The 23,340-nt window shown below is 46.1% G+C and overlaps 1 protein-coding gene across 5 annotated transcripts; it reads left to right on the top strand.

Annotated features, from left to right (window-relative positions):
• Positions 1-122: 122 nt before the first annotated feature.
• On the top strand, positions 123-22,304 carry ttc19 (tetratricopeptide repeat domain 19). 5 transcript variants are annotated; one of them, XM_072257411.1, is made up of 11 exons: positions 123-326; positions 1,114-1,202; positions 1,894-2,004; positions 2,687-2,725; positions 3,259-3,315; positions 3,902-3,963; positions 5,862-5,956; positions 9,218-9,340; positions 12,471-12,625; positions 16,074-16,236; positions 21,789-22,304. In XM_072257411.1, exons 1-11 carry the CDS (start codon positions 149-151, stop codon positions 21,944-21,946), a joined length of 1,230 nt encoding a protein of 409 aa, XP_072113512.1. In that variant the 5' UTR covers positions 123-148; the 3' UTR covers positions 21,947-22,304. The 5 variants fall into 5 exon arrangements, with proteins under 5 accessions (XP_072113512.1, XP_072113518.1, XP_072113523.1 ...); XM_072257417.1 differs by having other exon boundaries at positions 12,474-12,625; XM_072257422.1 differs by lacking the exon at positions 9,218-9,340.
• Positions 22,305-23,340: the final 1,036 nt, after the last annotated feature.

A 23,340-nucleotide genomic window follows, 5' to 3' on the forward strand; every position in this document is an offset into this window, starting at 1 on the left:
AAATTAACGGCATATTGCGCAAGGATAACGTGAACGGCCCTTCAGCTCTTCCCATCGCGCCTCGCCCCTCCCTGACCCTTTAATTGTCAGGGGCCGCCCCTTTAAGCTGCCAGTCACGTGTCCGGGCGGGGCTGCTGGTGACTCCGTGATGTTGCGAACGGCAGCAAGTCGCGGCCTGCGCTCCGGCTGCCGGTTCTGGATTCCAGCTTCAGGTCGCTCCTGTCGGGCGCCGCTGCGTCCAGCCTCCGGTTTCCGGAGCAGCCTGGCCCGGCCCAATGTTCAGTCAAGGAGAGGAAGCCTTGGGTCCCGGAGTGGAACGAGTCTGGGTGAGAGGGAGGGCCTCGGAGAGACTCGCCCCTCCCCCACCAGATAGAACCCCTCCCCCCAACCGGGCAAAGCCCGCCTACCTTCTCTTCCCACCCCACTTCAAGACAGGCCAGGTGCCCCACCGTCTCCCCCCTTTCACAGGCCCCTCTAGATTCCACACCTGGCAGAGCAAACCCTGGAATCCAGCCCCCAGCCAGTCTACACCCGCACTGGGCTGGCTGGAGGCGACGCGTTCCAGACTGCTCTCAGACTAGGCTAACCGGCCCATATCACTTGCAACGTAGGACTAGGCCATTTGTCCCATTGAGTCAATGCTGGACAGGAGCAATTCCATCTCCTACATTCCATAACTGCCCCCCCCCCACCAATTCTACCACTTAGCTGAACACGGGGTGGGGAGGGGGGACTTGCAGCGGGAAATTGACGCACTAACCAGCACATCACATGTGAATGACTCCCAATTTGCTCAGTTGACCTATTCCCTTATCTACCACCCACTGTTCCCCATCTGAACCCCACCTATTCACCACCTGCCCCTTCAGCCCTTATTTCTACCATGTATCCAGTTTAGTCCAGCCCATTTCCCTCAGTCTACTCTCCCCATTCCTCCCTCCCCCCCCCAGTGTGTCGGTCCCCCACTTCTGTCATTTTTGTTTACAACCTGGTTTAATTTTCCTTTTCTACTCCATCCACCCCCCCCCATGCATTTCCTTAAGTACTGTTTCATGATCTGCCCTTCCCATTGTCCCCTCCTTGCTGATGGTCTGCTTTCTGTTTCCTCTCTAGCGCTGCTGGCTACCATCGGCATCTTCCAGTGGGGTGAGAAACAGTTAGCATCAGAGGATGAGATCATACTCCTCATCAAACACGCAAAGGTCTGCTTCTCCTATGAGCTCGGGCACCTCCTCTCCTGGTCAAGATGGGATTTCCCACCTCAGCCAGATTTCAGGTTCTCTCAAACAATGGGACGGACATCTGTCATTCTTCTTTGGCTGTGCATTTCACTGAGGGATGGTTGGTAGTGAGGGAGGTCACACTGCATGAAGAAGCTCACACTTTCTTGTTAGTAACCCTGTATGCCAAGAGACCAGGGTTCAATTCCCCAATGTGGAGATAGTAACTTTCAGCCAGGGCTAACTGCCTGCCCCTCTTCCAAGGATACATCCGTGCCTGGCTGTCCTTGGAGAGGGAGTATGCAGTCACAATGGGGGTTTTCTGGGAGTGGGGGGGGCAGGGAATTGACTTTTATAGACAGTAGTAATCATATCTTTATTTGAATTTATTCACTGTTGTAAATACTGAATGTGTATTTTTTGTGTAAATGAACTTCTGTAGTTTTGTAAAAAAGGGGCAGTACTGAGGGAGGGTCACTCTAAAGGGTGGAGCTGAGGGAAGGTCGCATTGTGGGAGGGTTTGTACTGAGGGCGCATCACACTGTACGAGAGGCAGGGCTGACAGACATCAATGGGGCACAATTACTCTGGTTGCAGTGACTCCTCGAGCCTGCGGTTACTGGGGGATCTGTTTCTTTGATGGGTGAGTGTGACATTGTATCTTCCTGTGTAGTTGAGTGCAGCCAAGGGAGAGCTGAAGGATGCAGAGCGGATTTTGCACCAAGCCCTTCACATGGCCCAACAGGCACAGAACAATCAGGCCATCAGCTATATCTACTGCCAGGTAAGGGGCAAGGGCTCTTCACCAACAATGGTCACTCCGACTCCTGACACCAGTTCCTAGACAATGTGGAATGGAAGCTCTGTATCTGGGGAGGGAAGACGAGTTGGTGAAGGAGTGAGAGGTGAGGAATTTGGCATGTCAGACAAGCATTTGTAGAAGGAAACAGACAGCTAACCTTTTGGGTTGTGACCCATTAGCTGGGCTGAAAGAGTAGATGGGAGATGGACGGTATAACGAGCTGAGGGCTGAAGAGAGCAGAGATCACAGAGGAAGAGTAGTGAGAGAGGATCTGAGAATTCCCATCAGAGTGAAGAGAAAATCTCTGAGAGTGGACATATGACATGTTAACGAGACTTTGCAATGGAGTAATAAAGTGGAGACGAGACTATGGATGCTGGAATCTGGAGCAAGACACAGAGTGCTGTAGGAACTCGAGTGTCAAGCAGCATCTGTTTGGGGAGGGGGAGTGAGGGAAAGGAATTGTCGACACTTGGTTGAAAAATGCATCCTATGTCAGCATTTCCTTAGATGCTGCTCAAGCCACTGAATTTCTCCAGCAGATTGTTTGTGGCTGGATACACGAGAGCGGGGACGTTACACTGTTTGTTGCCCAGAAACTGTGACCTGCGTACTGTTGACCATGATTATATTCTAATGCTGCTCCCTCTTATACTCTGTGCAGATGGCGAACCTGGCCTTCCTTCATGGAGACCTCCTTAGCGTAAGTGAGATCAACAATGGCAGCCTCCCTGATCCTTGATCTTATCTTTTCCTCCAGTCCTTTGACCCACCCTTCCAAAACCTCTTGACTCCCAAATATAGATATCACCTGTTTGCCAATCACTACTGAACCTGAACTTTGGACAGCTTTGGGTAGCAGCTAGCAAAATGCTTTACAGTGCCCCCTGCGTCTCGGGTTCAAATCCCGTTGCTATATGTAAAGAGTTTGTGGATTCTCCTCATGACCATGTGGTTTTCTTCTAGGTTCTCTAGTTTTCTCCCGCATTCCAAAGAGTGTTAGGGTTAGTAAGTTGTGGGCATGCGACGTTGGCGTTGGAGGCATGGCAACACTTGTGGGCTGCCCCCAGCACATCCTCAAACTGTGTTGGTTGTGTTTGCAGGCAAAGCTTTTCACCGCATTTTTCAATGTTTTCATGCACATGTGACAAATGTAACTTTAAATCTTTATATCTCATCCCCCTCCTTGGGTCTACGCTGGTAACTTGAGCTCACTTCTCATTCTCTCCCTCACAGGCTGAACGTCTCTTCAAAGCAACAATGAGTCACTTACTTGGGTCGGGAATGCAGCAGGTAAGCGTCGATTAACAGGTCTTCAATGGCAGGAATCACAGCTGGGTTTGGGTGTCCATCCCTAGTGATACCCCGGAGAGGGTCGGGGGAGGTGCCACATCAAACTGTCCCTTGAGGAAGATGCTCCCAGGCGCTGGTGGGGAGGGAGTTACAGGAATGTGGAGGGAACCTGTGAGTGGTGGTGTGCCCGTGTGCCTGCTGCCTTCGTCCTTGTGTGGGGGATGTCTGGGATTTGGGAGGTGCTGTCAGAGCAGCCCAGGTGAGTAACTACAGAGTGTGTTGTAGACTGTGGGGGATGAAATGCTTGGGGCCGAGCCAGATAGACGTTTTGTCTTCTGGAATGTCGTCCACTGACCATCCCCCCAAAGCCCTCGCTACTTTGTGTCCTGACACATCTCTTTATGTTTCTCCTCGTCTCTTCATTTGTCTCTTGCCTCCCTCTTCTGCACCTTCTCATCCCCTCTGTACCCTTCACTCATCTCTACCCCTTCCCCTCTTCCACCTCCCCACCCATCCTCTCCCACCTACCCCTCCCACTCCCTCCCCTCTCCTCTGACCCTCCCTCCCTCCCTCTTTGTCTCTCTAGGATGACAACGCCCTCATTGAGATATCCCTCAAGTTGTGCAACATCTATGCCACCACTGACCGGTGAGTGTGAAACAAAGGCAGCTGCCAGATCTCCGCTTGATATAGCTGAAGAACCGGTCCCCCTTCCTCCCTATAGCTGCTCCTCTGCTCAATCCCTCCAGCAACCAGGTACAGGACCTAGGGGCACTTTCAGAATTGGAGAGTGACTCAAGCATTCTATCTGAGGCAGGGGGTGGGGGGGAGGGTTCAGTTGCTGCTCCAACCTTCAACCCGAGCAGCTCCACTGAGAGGGGTGAGAACTTGCTGTTGGTCAACTTGAAGTTAATTTTGGGACAGGAGGAAGGTGCATCCTCTGGAGTTAGAACAGGGCGAAGCCATTCAGTCCCTGAAATCTGTTTGATCAACGTGGTGTATCTCCTTCTGCACCCTTTGATTCAGTGAACCCTGATAACTATTAGTATTCATCCATCTCAGTTTTCTGCGTTTCTATTGACTCCATCTTGAAAAAATTTAAAAGGGGCAACTTCTTCACCCAGAGGGTGGTAGGTCTGTGGAATAAGCTGTCAGAGAAATTGGTCTTGTTCTACCTCAATGCACTGTAATTAATTCATCTGTATGAAAAGAATGCAAGATAAGCATGTAACAAAAACCAATTCCAATTTAGCTACAAAGATAATGGCAATAATGACACTTGAACGATATTTGGACAGGGTACATGTGTAAGAAAGTTTAGAGGGTTTTGGATCCAGTGATATTGATCCAGAGTTTCTTCAAAAGTCAAAATGAGGCGTAAATCTTGTAATTATAGCAGTTTATTAGGTGTTTATAACAATGGAAAATAATGGTAACCAACTCACACTACTTTAAGGAAGAGAGAAAAAATGAACAAAGAAAAGACTAAATAAATTATGGGTGTATTATACTAAAAATTAGCTTACTAGAGTGATAAAGCACATTACTGTGATAAGAGGTAGCCTATGAAATAGCCACATTCAAGTGGCATGATATCTGCTGCAGAAAAATTCAGAATCTTCCAGAAAAATACAGAATCTGCTGTAATAAAATTACTGGAAGGAGGGATCAGGGTGTGAGGGGGTAGAGTCCCAAATTTTCACTCCCTTTGCATGAGGAATTGCTTCTTGACTTCCATCCCTGACTGTTTGAAGCAGGTTTTAACACCCACTTTATCTGAGGCTCCTTCCCTTCTTACCTGAGGAAAGGGTTCCCCTCGAGTTCACCAACTGCTTTTGGTATTTTAATCCCTCAGTCAGACATTCTCATTGAGCCGCAGTCAGATCTCATGGAAGAGTCAGCAGTGGAAAGGGTGAGCATCTTTAAATTCCTGGGTGTAAGCATCTCCAAAATCTGTTCTGGGCCCAACACAATGATGCAGTCCGAAAGGGGGGGGGGCACCAGAAGCTCTACTTCATTTGGAGTTTGGGGAGATTTGATACGTTGCCAAAGACCCTTGCACATCACTACAGATGTACAAGGATCATAAGAGGCTTCAGAGGGTTGAAGACTCAGCCAGCTCCATCACAGGCACAACACTCCGCATCAGCGAGGACATCTTCAAGAGGTGGTGCCACTCTCACTACCCACCTCGTTTCCTTCTCCTATCACCTCCAGACTCCGAGCCCTCACCATCCAAGACATGTCCTCTTTTCCTTATGATCATCAGGGAGGAGGACAGGAGCCTGACCCACACTCAACAATTCAAAAATGGCTTCTTGCCCTCCTCCATCACATTTCTGAACAGTCCATAAACAATTTGGTTTTATGGACTATCTTTGTAATTTATGGTGATTTTACATCTGCGCTGTACTACTGCCACCAAACAACAAATTTCACATATTCTAAGTCAGTGATAATATATTTAATTCTGGTTCCTTCTGTCTCTTGAAGCAGTTACCTATGATGAATGGCTGACGTTTGTGCTCTTTTACTTTCTGACACAGGCACTATTTGGCAGTTGAAGGATACAAGTGGTGCATCGAGACACTGGAGGAGAAGGTTCAGCATGAGGAAGCAGTTCCTGAGGAAGCTTTGTCAGGTAGGTTTGTTGGTCTGTGGGATCATTTGCAGCTTTGTCCACAGCTGGTCAGCCTTAGTGTCTCCTGCAGCACAATGAACTTGGCTCCCCCACTGTGTAAATACTCACACCAGGCCCCCCCAGTGACGGCAGGATATGCTGTCTGGAATGCACTGCTATTGGTAATTTGTTTATTATTGTTACATGTACTGAGATACATTTGTGTGTCGTCCATTTCCATGTGTAAATACATCAAGGTAGTACAAGTGGAAAATAAAAGGCAGAATATGGTGTTACAGTTACAGAGAAAGTGCAGTGCAGGTAGACAATGTGCAAGGGCCACAGCGAGGAGAGCAAGAGTTCTTATTTGAGCTTATAACATCCATTCAAGAGCCCTGCAACAGTGGGATAGGTGTCCTTGAACAGTTACATCAGAACTAGCAGGAGTCAGCCATCTGGTCCATCGAGCATGCTCCGTCATTGGTAAGATTATGGCTGATCTAGATTATGGGTGATGACTTGGGTCCACCTCCCGCCTTTTCCTCTCAATCCTTAACCCTGCTGTGCAAAAATCTATGTAACTATGTCTTAAATGGGGTACCATGATAGTGTAGCATTTAGAGTGACACTATTACAGCTCGGGGTGTGTTCAATTCCGGTGCCATCAGTTAGAAGTTTGTATGTTCTTCCTGTAAGTATGTGGGTTTCCTCTGGGTACTCTTGTTTCCTCCCATAATCCAAAGATGTACTGGTCAGTAGGTTAATTGGTCATTGTAAATTGTCCTGTGGTTAGGCTAGGGTTAAATAGATGGGTTGCTGGGCTGTGCAGCTCTTTGGGCCGGTAGGGCCTGTTCTGCGCTCTAAGTAAAATATAACACATCTTACTGACTCAATGAGGTAACCTCTACTCCTTCCCTGGGCGGAAAATTCCACAGAGAAAAACAATTTCTCCTCATCTCTGTTCCAGATCTATCCCTCTCCCCCAAATCTTAAAGCTATGTTCCTTAATTCTGGTCTCACTTGCCAGTAGAAGCAACTTTCCTGCCTCTGTCCTATTTATCCCTTTCATAGTTTTATAAGTTTCTATAAGATCCCCTCCCATTCTTCTAAATTCCAGTGAATATAGTCCCAGGCAACTCAATATCTTCTCATGTTAAACAGAATCGGAAAATACCATAAGAGGTTGGTCTAATTCTACTCCTTTCAGCCCATCGAGTCTCTCCACCATTTGATGACAGCTGATTTATTTTCCCTCTCAACCCCATTCTCCTGACTTCTACCGATAACGTTTACACCATTACTAACCAACCTCTGCTTTAAATATACCCAATGATTTGGCTTTCACAGCCATCTGTGGCAGTGAATTTAACAGATTCATGACCTCTTTGCTAAAGAAATTCCTTCTCGTATCTGTTTTAAAGGGACATCTTTCCATTCTGAGGCTGTGCCATCTGGTCCTAGAGGCTACCACTTTAGGAAACATCTTCTCCACGTTCACTCTATCTAGGCCTTTCAATATTTGATAGGTTTCAATACGTTCCCCTCTTTCTTAATGCCAGAAAGTACAGGGTTAGATCCATCAAACACTCCTCAAATGTTAACCCTTTCATTCTTGTGAACTTTCTCAGGACCCTCTCTAATCCCAGTATATTCTTTCATAGATATGGGGCTCAGAACTGCTCACAATAATCCAAATGTGGTCTGACCTACATCATATGAACCCTCAGATTACATTTTTGCTTTTAACTTCTAGTCCTCTCGAAATGAATGCTAACATTGCATTTGCCTTCCTTACTACTGACTCAACCTGTAAGTTAATCTTTTGAGAATCTTCCACTAGGACTCCCAAGTCCCTTTGCACTTTTGATTTCTGAAATCCTTTCCCCTTGAGAAAATAGTCTATGCCTTTAATCCTTCTATCGTATTGTATGATCATGCACTTCCCTACACTGTGTTCTATCTGTCAGTTCAGTGTTTGTACCCTTAGACTACCAAAATAGGATAACAGATGTTGTTTTACCAGTTTGCATTTGGCCTCTGTAGCAACAGAGAAGTACGAGGACAGATGGGTTGGTGTGGGGGTGAGAAGGGAAGCTCTAGAGGGCAGTCTTGGACAGATACTCTGGTTGTCTGGTCTACATTGGGCAGAGGAGACCACATCGTGGGGTTGATGAAATACTGGTGAAGTTAAGAATAGACCAGGTGACTGTTTCACTGGCTATGCATGCTCAATTCATCTTGAGCTTCCGGTCCCTTCTCATTGAGAGACTAGAATATAAAAGCAAGGATGTAATACCGATGGAACATCTGAACAGCAAAGATGCATACAAAAGAATGCTCTTCATCGACTACAGCTCTGTATTCAATCTTATCATACCCTCAAAACTAATGTCCATTTTCAGGACATTGGCCTTAATACCTCCTTGTGCAACTAAATCCTTGATTTCCTCATTTGAAGACTCCAGTCATTTCAGATTGGTAACAACATCTCCACAGTCTCCAAGCACAGGTGCACCACAAGGCTGTGTGCTTTGCAACTTGGTGTACTCCTTTTATACTTACGACTGTGCGGCTAAGTACAGCTCCAATGTCATATTTAAGTTTGCTGATGACATCATAAATCAGCCTTTAGGAGAGAGGCTGAAAATCTGGCTGAGTGGTGCCATAAGAACAACCTCTCACTCAATGTCAGCAAGACCAAGGAGCTGATTATTGACTTCAGGAGGAAGAAACCAGAGGTTTGTGAGCCAGTTCTCGTCGGGGGGAATCAGAGGTGGAGGGGTTCAGCACCTCTATGCTTTCCTCGGTGTTATCATTTCAGAGGATCTGTCCTGGGCCCATCACGTAAATGCCATTACAAAGAAAGAGTGGCAGCGCTTGTACTTTCTTAGAAGTTTGCAAAGATTTGGCAAGTCATCTAAAACTTGACAAACTTCTATAGATGTATGGTGGAGAATACATTGACTGGTTGCATCACGATCTAGTATGGAAACACCAATGCCTTTGAACAGAAAAGCCTCCAAAAAAAGTAGTGGATGTGGCTGGTCCATCATGCATAAAGCCCTTCCCCACCTCCGAGCACATCTACTTGGAACTCTGTCACATAAACTCAGCATCCATCAGGGATCCCTACCATCCAGGCAAGAAAATCAATCTCAGGGTTGTGTATGATGACATATACGTTATGTACTTGGAGTTGTCATTGTTCCTCTCCGCACCTTGTGGCGCATCGGGCAATGACCTTGCCATTTATTTGGCATTTGTCTGTTTTTTTTTATGAAGCAAACCAACCCAGCATGGATGGAAAGTGTGCAAGGAACCAGCGAGATTGGAACCCAGGACCACTCGCCTTGAAGTCCAGTGCAGATGCCACTACACCATTTGCCAACCATGTACTTGAAGAAGGTCCGTCAAGTGCTCCTCATACATTAACCCTTTCATTCTTGGAATTATGAACTTCCTCTGGACCCTTTCTGATGCCAGGACTTCCTTTTTTGGATATGAGATCCAAAACTACACAGTCTGACCAAAGCCTTATAAAGTTCAAAACTCAAAGTAAATTTGTTATCAAAGTACATATATGTCACCATATACAACACTAAGATTCATTTTCTTGCAGGCATTCACAGTAAATAGAGGAAACACAATGAAAGATCACCCCAACAGGATGGACAAACAACCAATGTGCAAAAGAAAATGGCCTGTACAAATGCAAAAAGAAATAATAATAGTGATGATAACCACTGAAGTCAGTCTAACTGACCTGTAATTTCCTTCTGCCTGCCTGCCTCCCTTCTTAAAGAATGGAGTGGCATTTGCAATTTTCCAGTCCTCAGGAACCATTCCAGAATCTAATGATCCTTGAAGGATCATGACTAATTCCTCCACAATCTCTTCAGCTACCTCTTTCAGAACTCTGAAGTGTAGTCCATCTGGTCCGGATGATTCAACTACCTTCATGCTTTTCAGTTTCTCAAGCACCTTCTCCTTAATAATAGCAGCTGCACTTATTTCTTCCCCCGACACTTGCAATCCTTGCATTCTGCTAGTGTCTTCCGCAGTGAAGACTAACGTTAAATACTTATTAAGTTCCTCCACCATTTCTTGGTCTCCCATTACTACCTCTCCAGCATCATTTTCCAGTCATCCAATATCTACTTTCTTCTCTCTTTTACTCTTGATATATCTGAAAAAAACTTTTAATATCCTCTTTTATGTTATTGGCTAGCTTACCTTCGTATTTTTTCTCTATGGCTTTTTTAGTTGTCTTCTGTTGGTTTTTAAAAGCTTCCCAATCCTCTACCTTCCCACTAATTTTTGCTCTATTATATGTCCTCCCTTTTGCTCTTATGCTGTCTTTTGATTCCCTTGAAAGCCACGGTTGCCTCATCCTCCCTTTAGAATACATCTTCATCTTTGGGATGTATCTTTCCTGCACTTTCTGAATTTCCCCCGTAAACACCAGCCATTACTGTTCTGTTGTCATCCCTTTCCAATCAACATTCACCAGCTTCTCTCTCATGCCTTTATAATTCCCTTTACTCTGCTGTAAAACTGGTACATCTGACTTTAACTTCTCCTTCTCAAACTGCAGGGTGAATTCTATGGTGAATGCCTCTGAAAAGTTCTTTTAAGCTTCCTAATCAAATCTGGGTCATTGCACACCACCCAATCCAGAATTGCCTTTCCCCTAGTGAGCTCAACTACAAGTTGCTCAAAAAAGCCATCTCATAGGCATTCTACAAATTCCCTCTCTTGGAACCAGTACTGACCGGATTTTCACAATCTACTTACATATTGAAATCCCCCATGATTAAAACAACATTTTCCTTTCTCCCCTTGTAATTTGTAGCCCACATCCTGGCTACTGTTCAGATACCTTTATATAACTACCGTCAGGGTCTTCATTTACCCTTGCAGTTTCTTAACTCTGCCCACAAGAATTCTACATCTTCCAATCCTATATTACCTCTTTCCAAGGATTTGATTTCAATTTTTTTATATCAATAGAGTCACCCCCCCCCCACTCCACCTATCTGCCTATCCTTTTGATACAATGTGTATCCTTGGATGTTAAGCTCCGAGGTATGATCTTTCAGCCACGATGTAGATGCCCACAACATCCTACCTGCCCATCTCTAACTGCCTCACAAGATCATCTATCTATTCCGTATACTGTGTGCATTCAAATATAACATCTTCAGCCCTGTATTCATCACCCTTTTTGATTTTGGCCCCCCGTTATATTTTAACTCATGCCACTGACTGCAATTTTGCCCTTCCAGCTGCTTGTTCTTTGCAGTCTCACAACACATTGTATCTAGTTGTGCACCAACTGCCCTATTGTCAGCCCGATCACTCTGGTTTTCATCCTCCTACCAAATTAGTTTAAACCCTTCCCAACAACTCGGTAAGGATTTGGTCCCCCTTGGGTTCAGGTGTCCTTTTTGTACAGATCATACCTTCTCTTGAAGGGATCCAAATCATCCAGAAATCCAAAATGCTGCTGACTGCACCAGTTCCTCAGCCATGCATTCACCTGCCAAATCATCCTGTTTTTACCCTCACTGGCTTGTGGCACAGTCCCAGTCCAGAGTTTACTCCCCGGAGGTCCTGATTTTTAGCTTACGCCTAATTCACTATATTCTCTCTTCAGGACCCCTTCCCATTTCCTAGCTATGTTATTGGTACTGATATGTACCATAACTTCTGGCTGTTCACCTTCTCCTTTCCTCTCCTGACAATCACCCACAGGACCTCCCTCCCGCAACTTACAGGTGACTACCTCCCCATAGCTCCTATCTATTATCTCAGTTTCCCAAAGGTTATTTAGCTGCAGCTCCAGTTCCTTAACAGGGCCTCTAAGGAGCTGCTGTTCGATGCATTCTGAGCGGATGTAGTTATCAGGGAGACAGGAGGTCTCACCAATTTTCCACATCTCACATGAGGAGCATACCACTACTTGTAGATCCATTCTCAGTGCACTAGCTATGTACTAACAGGAAAAAAAACTTACTGGAAACTTGTTTACTTTTTTTCTTAGAGCCTCTGCCTGTGCTTGCCCAAGCCTGCTGTGGGGGGATGTGGTTTTGGGGGTCTGATCAAGGTGACAGAGATGCTGGTGGGGGTGGGGGTTCAAGGTGATGGAGATGCTGGTGGGGTTGTGGGTCGTGGGGGTGGGGAAGGGATCAGGGTTTGGGGGGTTGTGGATCGTGAGGGTGGGGAAAGGATCAGGGTTGGTGGGATTGTGGGTCGGGGTGGGGAAGGGATCAGGGTTGGTGGGGTTGTGGGTCGTGGGGGTGGGGAAGGGATCAGGGTTCGGGTTGTGGGTCGTGGGGGTGGGGAAGGGATCAGGGTTGCCAGGTGGGTAAGGGAAGTGATGTAGGGGTGAATTTCAGGGTTGGGGCATTGTTGATGGGGTGGGTATCAGGGGTGTTGGGCTGTTGTTGATGGAGTGGGTACCAGGGAAGGGGGAATCGGCGTGGGGTGACATGCCTGGCATTGTTGGAGTGACGGCTCTGTTTGCTGTGTTCAGCAGAGGAGCGGGAGAACACACGTCTGCTGCTGGCCATGGTCCAGGACTCCTGCGCTCGCTACCTGCTAAGCCGGGGACAGTTAGAGCTGGCCACCACTCTGTACCAGAAGGCGCTAACCATTGCTCAGGATGTACACGGCGAGGCACACCCACAGGTGAGGGGCTTTTACAGCAACCAGCTGCCCCCTCTGTGCTCTCCCCAGCCCACGCATTGATGCCGCTCCCATAAAGGTCCCCATTGTGTTATATAGCGTGGAAGCAGGTCCTTTGTCCCGGCGTCCATGTTGACCAAGGTGTCTACTTGAGCTAGTCCTATCTGCTTACATTGTTCATGACCATCCACTATATAGCCCCTCTCTAAACCTCTATAAGGTCACTCCTCAGCCTCCTTCTCTCCAGGGAAAATAGGCCCAGTTCATCCACACTCCAGTCTCTCCTTATAACTGAAGCCCGGCAACTCTGCGTGAGTCTTTTCTGTGCCACCTCCAGCTCACCTACAGTACTTCCTGTCCCCACACTTACCTAGTCCCTATCACCTGCGTGCTGAGGACATGTGGATAGAATGTTTACTGAAGGTAGCCACACCATGAGAGATGGCTCTTAAGACACTGCAATGATGGGTGAGCACCAGGCAGAGGAAGTAGGTACAGGCAGGTAGAACAGGAGACCCCTGCAACAAACACACAGCATTGGACACTGCTGGGCAGATGGGTCCCTGGGACAAAGCAGCAACTGCCAGCGTTGTGGCTTAAGAGAGGAGGAAAAAGTCTGGGGTGAGGGTCTTGGTTGTAAGGGCAAATGGTGTGTGCTGCAGAGAGATGTGGACACAGCTCAGGACCTCACAGAGACCAGCCTTCCCTCCATGTGTCTACACTTCTCATTGCCTCAGTAAAGCAGCCAACATTATCAAAGACCTCAACCACCCTGGACAGATTCTCATCTCCCCTCTTCCCATTGAGTGGAAGACACAAAGTCTGTAAACGTACTACCAAGCTTCTGTCCAGCTGTTAGATCTATTGAATCATCATTCCCTAGTATGATAATATGAACTCGAGCTCAAAACCTACCTGTAATGACCTTGTACATTATTGTCTGCCTGCACTTTCTCTGTAACTGTAACACTTTATTAAGTCCTATCTCAGCCTGAAACGTCAACTGTTTGTTCATTTCCATGGATGCTGCTTGGCCTGCCATGTTCCTCCAGCATATTGCGTAGCTTTGCAATCCCGGTACCTGCAGAATTTCTTGTGGTTTATATTGTGTCCTGTTATTGTTTTCCTGTGTATTACCTCAATGTACTGAAGTGTTAAAATGATCTGTGTGGATGGCATGCAAGGCAAGTTTTCACCAATTTACCAATTATCATGGCCTCTAACCAGGTGAACATAAAAGTATGGTTTAAGTCACAGAGTCATACAGCATGAAATCAGGGATCCAGGACCTCCAACCCACTCCAGTGATAGTTCGTTCATGTCATCCAAAATTCCCATCTAAGCTAGTCCCATATGCCTGTGCTTGGCTGAACCTTTCTTATTCATGTACCTGTCCATGTTGTTAAATAATGTTTCAGTATCTGCCTCAAACTCAAACCACTTCCTCTGGCAGATGCCAGAAATCTAAAATAAAACCAGAAGATGCTGAAAATACTCAGAGGTTCAAACCCAGTTCTGAAGGGCCTTTGCGTCTGTTTGTCTTCTCACAGATACTGCTTGACCTGCTGAGTATTATCAGTATTGATTGTTTTTAATCCATAATAGGATATTGTCTCTTTGATGCCAGGTCCATGCATTTGTCAGAGTGGCTCTAGATAGGGAGTGTCCATGGTACCTGAGGGTGGGGAGAGGGAGCAGGTCCTACAATGTGCATTTAAAGTTGGGAGATAAATTGAAAAGTTCAGAATCTTGGGATTACTTCCCATATCCAGTGTATGTGAGTATCAAAATATTTAAAAAATTCTTTCCTTGTTCTTTCCTGAATCAGCAGCAAGAGGTATTTGCAAACAAAGGAGGCACTTTGCACATGTTAACAGTTATAAAATAAGCTACTTTATTAGGATTATATGGTCAGCCAACCAGTCAATGAATCGATCTGTACAATGCTGGAGAGATTTCTCTCTTTCTCTCCCTCTGTCTCCTTGCAATGTGGTACAGGAACAGAGTACACCAGCTGAATGTGAGGCTGAAATGGGCGTGCAGGAGAGAGGGATTTAGATGTTGGGGCAATGTGAGCAGTTCTTGGAGAGGTGGGATGTGTACAGGTATGATAAGTTACATCCAGGCAGCATTGTTATGAGTTGTGGTGACGGAGAAGTGCCGGACTTAAGGTTTATGGGATCTTGCTTTTTTTTTTGCTGTGATGAGGTGTGTGGCGAAAGGGGTTCAGTACCATTTTGTGGTTATGATCCAGAGCTGGTGGGAGGATTTAAATGAGTGGAAAAAGGACGAGAAGACCAAGGAGGAGAAGCTAAGGATCGAAACAAAACACAATGGAAGTCACAGGAGAAACACCTGGGGTTACAGTGTGACTAATGCAAGGAGGACTAACCCTGTTCAAGGGGCATGGTTCTGTGTCTCAATATGTAGAGTCTTACAATGAATTGATGCATTGATTTATTACTGTCACATGTTCTGAGGTACAGTGAAACACTTTGCATGCCATCCATGTGGATCATTTCAGTTATTTGAGGTACTACAAAGGAAAATAGAATGTAGAATAAAGTGTTATGGTTACAGCGAAAGTGCACTGCAGTCAGGCAATAAGGTGCATGGCAATGAGAAGGTAGATTGTGAAGTGGAGTCTATCTCATCAGACTGGTCAATAGTCTTATAATAGCAGGACAGAAGTTGTCCTTGAGCCTTGTGATAAGTACTTTAGGGCCAGTATATCTTCTGTCTGATGGGAGGGGGAAGGAGAGAATGTCCGGGGTGGGTGGGGTCTTGATTATCAAGGCAATGAGAAGTGTGATCAGAGTCCATGGACTGTTTTTCATGATATGTCTGATAAGGTAGATGAATTAATCATACAAAAAGTAAAATAAGTGTCATATAGTTGCAATTTATCAAGATGTGGTTTCAGGATGATCAAGGATGACAATTCATTCATAGGGACCTGATATTCAGTGAAGACAGGTGAAAGATGTTATTAAACTAAAATACGAAGATGCTGCCAGGATCAGATTTGTGTGGATGCTGTTTATTTTTAAATTTTTATTCAGAGATACAGCCCAGTAACAGTCCCTTCCAGCCCAATTACATCCATTGACTTACTAACCCATATGCCTTTGGAACGGGGAAGGGAGCCAGAGCACCGGGAGGAAACCTATGCAGATATAGGGAGAATGTACAAACCTTTTACACACAGCAGTGGTTGCTGGCGCTGTCATAGCATTATGCTAACCACGGTGTTACTGTGCTGCCCCAATGTTGGGTCATTGATTGTGGTGCCGGTTGGGTGAAGTGTTGCTGTGGGGTCTTGGCCCAAAACATCAACTGTTCGTTCCCCTCCATAGATGCTGCCTGACCTGCTAGGTTCCTCCAGAATTTTGTGGGTATTGATGTCCCTGCTTTTGACTCCCTCTCCCCTGTGTCTCACTCTGTCTGACAGGCAGTGGTACTGCTGAATGACCTGGCCACCGTGCTGGACATGAAGGGCTGCTACGACCAGGCCTACGAGTACATCAGCAGGGCATCCAGCCTGGCGAGGGAGATGGGCCACACTGACGAGCACAGGATCCTCAGCAACATGGCCAGGATCCTTGTCCATGCAGGTAAAGATTAGCTTTATTTGTCATATTTACATTAGTGAAATGCCCCATCTGCATCAATGACCAACACTGGCTGAGGATGTGCTGGGGGCAGCTCGCAAGTGTTGCCATTCTTTCAGTGCCAGCATAGCATGCCCATAAATTACTAACCCACACGTCTTTGATATGTGGGAGGAAACCAGAGCATTCAGAATAAACTCACTGGTCACAGGGCCGACCGCACGAAGGACTCGGGGAGAGCAGGGGAGGAGGACTGTGTGTCTATGTAAACAATAATTGGTGCGCAGCCGTGAACATTGTGAATAAACACTGCTGCATGGACTTGGAGCTCCTTTTGCGGTAAAGTGTAGACCGTTCTTTCTCCCGAGGGAATTCACGTCGATAATAATTATGGCTGTATACGTTCCACCGCAAGCTAAAGCTAAGTTAGCATTGGAAAAGCTACATGATAGCGCCAAAAAACAGTGCATGGCTCACCCGGACAGAGTGATCATTGCAGCAGGGGACTTCAGTCACACTGATCTTAAACTGGTCATGCCCAAATTTTACAAAAATGTGAATTTCCCGACACGAGAAAATAACATACTAGACCAAGTCTACCCAAGTATTCCAGGAGCATTCAAAGCGACCCCCATCTGCACACCTAGGACAATCGGACCGTATCACCCTCACACTGACCCCAGCTTACAGACCACGGATCTGCAGAGTAAAACCAACTATCAAGACAGTACATGTGTGGTCTGAGGAAGCCACCTGGATGCTACAGGACTGTTTTGACAACACAGATTGGGGCTTGTTTGCAAAGGGAGCAGACCTGGAGGAATATGCTGGTTCAGTCCTAGGATATATTAAGTTTTGCACAGAAAATGTAATAACACAAAAGACAATTAAGGTGTTTCCCAATCAAAAACCATGGATTAACAGCAATGTGAAGGCACTACCCAGGGAGCGCGATGCAGCCTTTAGGTCAGGAGACAAACAAGCCTACAGTGAAGCACTGTTGGTTAACATTGTTTAGGCTAGTTTTTTCTTTTGGGGTATATTTTTATATATTTTCTTCCTTTTTCATGATTTTTTTTCTCTTTATTAATGTATATTAAATTTGTATCCTGTTTGGGAGTTTTAATACCCATGTGTCAACTGGGTTTATATTTAAATATGTTAATTATAACAATGTAATCCCAATAACTTTGTATCAATATTATGTTATGTTTACCATTATGAAACCAATAAAAAGATTGAAAAAGAAAATAAAGAAAATCACCCCTGCAGTATGTGGAAAGGCAACAAGGCGCTGACAGACTACAAAACCAATAATCTGCTGCCAGATGATGACACCACACTGCCTGATGTCCTACACCAGTTCTTTGCCCGCTTTGATACTCAGAGGGGGGAGGCTGCTCCACTCATCAACCCACCTGACGATGAGTCCACACTGGTCCTTAAGCAACATCAGGTGAGATCCACCCTGAGGAAAGTGAATGCGAGTAAGGCAGCTGGCCCAGATGGAGTGCCCGGCCAGGTACTGAAAGCATGTGCCAACCAGCTTGCTGAGGTGTTTACAAGTATATTTATCCTCTCACTGCAACAAGCTGTTGTTCCAACATGCCTTAAAACCTCCACCATCATCCCAGTGCCCAAAAAATTAGCTGTGAAGTGCCTGAATGACTATCGCCCTGTCGCGCTGACACCCATAGCCATGAAGTGCTTTGAGAGACTTGTGCCCTCACACATGAAGGCTATAATCCCACCTGATCTGGACAAACACCAGTTTGCCTATCGGGCAAACCGCTCCACAGAGGATGCAATCACAACAGCCCTCCATATTACTCTGACTCACTTAGAGGAACCTAACACTTATGTGAGGATGTTATTTGTGGATTTCAGTCCTGCATTTAACACAGTCATCCCCCATAAACTGGTCAGCGAACTGAACACTCTTGGCCTTGGTTCCTTCCTATGCTCATGGGTCATGGACTTTCTCACAGACCAACCACAGCAAGTCAGAATTGGTAAGCACACCTCCACCACCCTCATCTTAAAAATAGGCACCCCGCGGGGCTGTGTGCTGAGCCCTATGCTCTATACACTCTTCACACATGACTGCACCCCCATCTACACCTCTAACTCCATAACTAACTTTGCGGATGATACCACGGTGGTTGGCCTGATCTCGGATGAGGATGAAACATCCTACAGGCTTGAGGTAGATCATCTGACGGAATGGTGTAAGGACAACGACCTGGTCCTTAACACTTCTAAAACAACAGAGATGATCATTGACTTCAGGAGATCAAAGGACAGAGTACACCCCCCCCCCCTCCATATACATGGAGAGGTAGTGGAAAGTGTGGAAAACCTAAAGTTCCTTGGAGTTATGTTGTCAAAACAGCTGACATGGACCACCAACACCTCACTGCTTGTAAAAAAAGGCACAACAAAGATTCCTCTTCCTCAGAAAGCTGAAACAGGCCAAACTCCCACCAAAGCTGTTGCTTAACTTCTACAGAAGCACAATTGAAACCATCCTGACCAGTAGTGTCACAGTGTGGTATGCCAGCTGCACAGCCGCTGAGCGACGAGACCTGCATCGCGTGGTGAAGGCAGCCCAGCGAATTGTCAGGATGGAGCTCCCAGGACTGGTCACCATCTATCCCAGCAGACTCAGGAGGAAAGCAGCAGCATAACCAGAGATACCACACACCCCGGCCACTCCCTGTTTGACCTGCTGCCGTCCAGCGAAAGGTTCAGGACACTAAAAGCCAGAACAAGTAGACTGAGGAACAGCTCCTATCCCAGGGCTATGGCCTCCATCACACCACTCCCACAGAACAATGACTGAAACTGTGAGCACACACAAGGACGCAAATACTTGCACTAATGGCACTTTGTGCATTACTGTGATATTCTGGTGCTGCTGCAACTTATTTTCTGCTACTTATTTAATACTTTTTTTTTATTACTGTCTAGTTTTTATCTACCGCTTTATTTAATTGCCTGAGAGGAAGCCAAACAGAGTTTCATTGTACCTATGTATAATGACAATAAAGATAGTTCAACTCAATAAGGCTCCTTACAGATGATGGCAGAAATTGAACCCCGATCTTATGATTGCTGGTGCAGTAAAGCATTATGCTAACAGTTATACCACCATATCACCCATTACTTGGCCTCAGACCAGGGAGACCCTGGTGAAGTGGCTGGCTCTCCCCAAGAGAGGAGGAATGGGGGGGTGTTCTCTCTCCAGGAATGTAGGAAGGACTGAGGGGACTGACTGACTCTCCCAAGAAATGGAGGAAGGACTGTTGGAGGGACTGAAGTGGTCAAGACTTATTTGGTCAGAATTTTAAACAATCTACAAGATAATTGGGAATAAGAGTCAGAGAGATCTGGGCCAAATGCAAAGAGACTAGCTCAGCATGGACACGTTAGGCTAAAGGGCCTGTTTATGTGTTGTATTAACTTTGTGACTCTCAAACAGGAACGGGAATGAGCCATTTTAAACTTTGAGCTTGCTCCAATATGGAACTAGATCACAGTTGATCTGCCTCATCCCCATTTTCCTAGACTATTTCCATCAAATCTTGTTCTGCATAATTTTCAAAGGAATTCAGACAATTCTTGGATATGAAAGGTTTAGAGGAATATGGGCCAAACGTGACCAAATAGGACAAGCTTAGATGGGCCAAAGGGCTTGTTACCATGCTGTATGACTCCATGACTCAGCCTCCACTGCTTTCTGGGGCAGAGAATTGTGGCACAAAGCTGATGTTTCAAACTGCACTGTTGGAGGGGCTGCCTGTAAATCGAGGCCACAAAAGGCCCTGCCTTCTCAGGTGGATGTCAATATCCAACAAAACTATTTCTTGAAGGAACAGGGTAGGTCTCCCCCATGTCCCTGGGCTAATAAATACTTCACAGCTAACATAACAAAAATAAATGACGTGGTGAGTCTTGACACAGGGTCGTTGAGTCGTACAGCCCATCATGTTAGGCCAACCAATATTCCTATCTAAGCTAGTCCTATTTGCCTGCATTTGGCCCATATCATTCTTGTAAACCTTTCCTATCCAAGTACCTCCCTTCCCCTGTTACTGGTGAGGAGGAATTCTTATCCTGAATTTTCCAGCAGCCCATTTCCTAATCGCCCATTTCCTAATCTGCCTAAGTTTGAGTTGAAGTGGCAAACCCCGGGATAATAAGATAGGAGTCGCTGGCTCTCAGGCCAGCACTTCATGTGCTTCTGTCTCCTGGATCCAATTGCATTTACTTAGTACCTTCAATACTGAAGGACAGTCGAGAAGAATTCCAGGAACAGGAGCTGGCAGGTTCAGGATCCAGAGGGTAGATAGGTTTATTAAGGGGTCGGAGGGGAAGTAGTTGGGGGAAGAGGGGTATCGAGATTCAGAGAAGAAACATCCCTCCTGCATAGCGTCCATTTCTCCCTGAAAGTGGCCACACAAGCAGAGAAAGTAAAGAAGGCAGCATCTGCAGAATCCCTTGTGTTTATGACTTGCTGCTCCTCTCTGAAGACTCTGAGGGATGCCTATCCGGAAGAAGTTTAAATCTTCTCTTCAATGGGAATTTAGTGAAACCCTATCTCATTGCTCCCCCTTTGTGGTCTCTGCTGCCCTGCGACTCTTCAACCATGTACTCACCCAGACTCGCTGCCACAGTCCCGTATCCTATTAGATTCCTCCTCCTCCAGCCTTTTACCTTTCCCACCCACCTGACTTCACCTATAGAATGTTTATTCATTTCCATAGATGCTGCCTGACCTGCTGAGTTCTTCCAGGGTTTTCTGTGTGTTAGATAATGGTGTGCTTGCCTTCATTAGTCAGAGCATTGAGTATGTGTCAGGAATGCATATAGCAGTTGGTTAGGACGCACTTACAGTGTGTAGTTCTGGTCACCCCATTACATAAAGGATGTAGAGGCTTTGGAGAGGGTGTAAGAGAGTTCAGCAGGATGCTGCCTGGATTAGAGAGCGTGTACCCCTTTTTCAGTCATGATTAAGGGTGTCAGCTCAAAATGTTGACTGTTCATTTCCTTCCATAGATGTTGCCTGATCTGCTTCCAACATTTGATGTGTGTTCTGTGAGCTACAGAGAAAGTTTGGACAAAGTTATTTTCTCTGGTCTGAGGCTGAGGGGAGACCTGATAAGTTTACAAAATTCTGGGAGGCATAGATGGGGTAGACCGTCAGTCTCTTTTACAGAGAAGAAATGTGAAGTACAAGAAGACATGCATTTAATGTGAGAAAGGGTAAATTCAACTGAGGTGTGCAGGACAAGTTTTTCATTCACAGATGGTGGTGGGTGGCTTCCAGGGATGGTGGAAGCAAATAGGATCGTGGTATTGAAGAGGCTGTTAGACATAGGAATATGCAGGTAATGAAAGGATATGTATCATGTGCAGGTTTTTGACAAGGGCATGCTGGGTTGTAGGGCCTATTCCTGGGTTGTACTGTTCTGTGTTCTGTATAAACTGCCGGGAAGCCACAGCTGACAGTGGCCAGATCTTTTACATCATCCACCACTTCTGCTTTCTGACAGGGAACTACACTGAAGCTAGGAAGGTCTACGAGGAGGCCCTGAAACAGGCAAAGTTGAAGGGCGATGAACTGGCAATGCAGCACATCCAGGAGGGTCTGGAGGAACTAGATGCCAGCACTCACAGCTCCCATGGTCAAGGACAGGCAAGGCATCAGTGACAGAGATCTACACTGCATTATCTACAGCCCCAGAATGGTTCTCCAGGACACTGCCTCGGTGGTTTGGGATTTACCAGAAAGGTCAGCACGTTACAGGCTCTGGTCCAGATATTGCAGCTCTAAGTCCGGGCCAGGACTCCAATATACTACTGAAGGGGGCAGTCCCAAAGGATCTCAGCACTGGCAGGGGCAGTACTGGGGGAGCCTTGAAATGCCAATCTTTCTATGAAGTGAGGTTTTTCCTGTATCTGTGCCTGACACTGATTTTAAGGAGAACCAGGAATTTTTAGATTGTTTATTGGTTTTTGGGCATTAAGGGGTACTCTGGAGTTGTACAAAATTAAATTTTTATCTATAACTATGTGTCTTTATATTAACTGATCCAGAAAAAATCATGTACCTGAGACATAGCTGTTTAAGAACATAAGAACTGGGGGCAGGAGTTGGCCATCTGGCCCATAGAGCCTGATCCTCCATTCAATTAGATCATGGCGGATCTGGCTAAGGACTCATCTCCACCTACCTGCCTTTTCCCCACAACTCTTAATTCCTCTGTTATGCAAAAATCTATCCAGCTGTGTCTTAAATAAATTTAATTTGGTAGCTTCTATTGATTTCCTGGGCAGAGAATTCCACTACTCACTGGGGAAAAACAGTTTCTCCTCATCTCCATCCTAACTCCACTCCTCCAAATCTTGAGACTACGTCCTTTAGTTCTAGTCTCACCTAGCAGTAGAGACAACTTTCCTGCCTCTACCTTATCTATTTGTGAGGAGCAGTTGACTTTCGATAGGTTCCAGTGAACCAGTGGGAGCCATGCAGAGTCAGTAAACTATTGCTTGTGCTCAGAAATTCAATGGCACTTGGTATATTGCAGTCTGATCAACACAATGAGACACGGGCTAGGGGATTTTAAAACCAGAGGGCAGAGGTTTAAAATGAGAGGGGAAAAAAGTTAAAGGGATCCGACGGGTAAATTTTTCCACCTAAAGGATGGAAAGCTGCCAGAGTGATTATAATTACAATGTTTAGAAGACTCTTGGATAGATACATGCACAGGACAGGTTTAGAGGGAATATGGACAGGCAAATGGAGCTAGCTTAGATGGGTAACTTAGCATGGACGAGATGGGGCAAAGGGCCTGCTCCTGTGCTGTGTGGCTCTAAGCCTCTGGCCTTGGGCAGGAATTGACCTGCTGTTGACAAGCCTTCAGAGTACTGACCCTCTTGGATTGACTCAGGCCCCATCATCATCAGCGAGCCAGAGGGAGATGGAAGGTCACAGCAGCACCGAGTTCAGACCTTTTTCATTCCGCAGCATTGTGTGCAACATGTAGTATTTCATCACAAAGTAAGCCTAATGAAGTCAGCAATGAAAGTCTGTCAGAACCAGAA

This window comes from Mobula birostris, chromosome 1 (genome assembly GCF_030028105.1).
Source record: "Mobula birostris isolate sMobBir1 chromosome 1, sMobBir1.hap1, whole genome shotgun sequence".
NCBI classification, from domain to species: domain Eukaryota; kingdom Metazoa; phylum Chordata; class Chondrichthyes; order Myliobatiformes; family Myliobatidae; genus Mobula; species Mobula birostris.

Excerpts from the sequence above, each read along its gene's own strand:
- ttc19 (XM_072257411.1), top strand. The coding sequence starts at position 149 with ATGTTGCGAACGGCAGCAAGTCGCGGCCTGCGCTCCGGCTGCCGGTTC. Across the intron at positions 2,005-2,686 it reads TCAGCTATATCTACTGCCAG|ATGGCGAACCTGGCCTTCCT; the intron begins GTAAGGGGCAAG and ends TACTCTGTGCAG. Across the intron at positions 9,341-12,470 it reads CAACCATGTACTTGAAGAAG|CAGAGGAGCGGGAGAACACA; the intron begins GTCCGTCAAGTG and ends TGCTGTGTTCAG.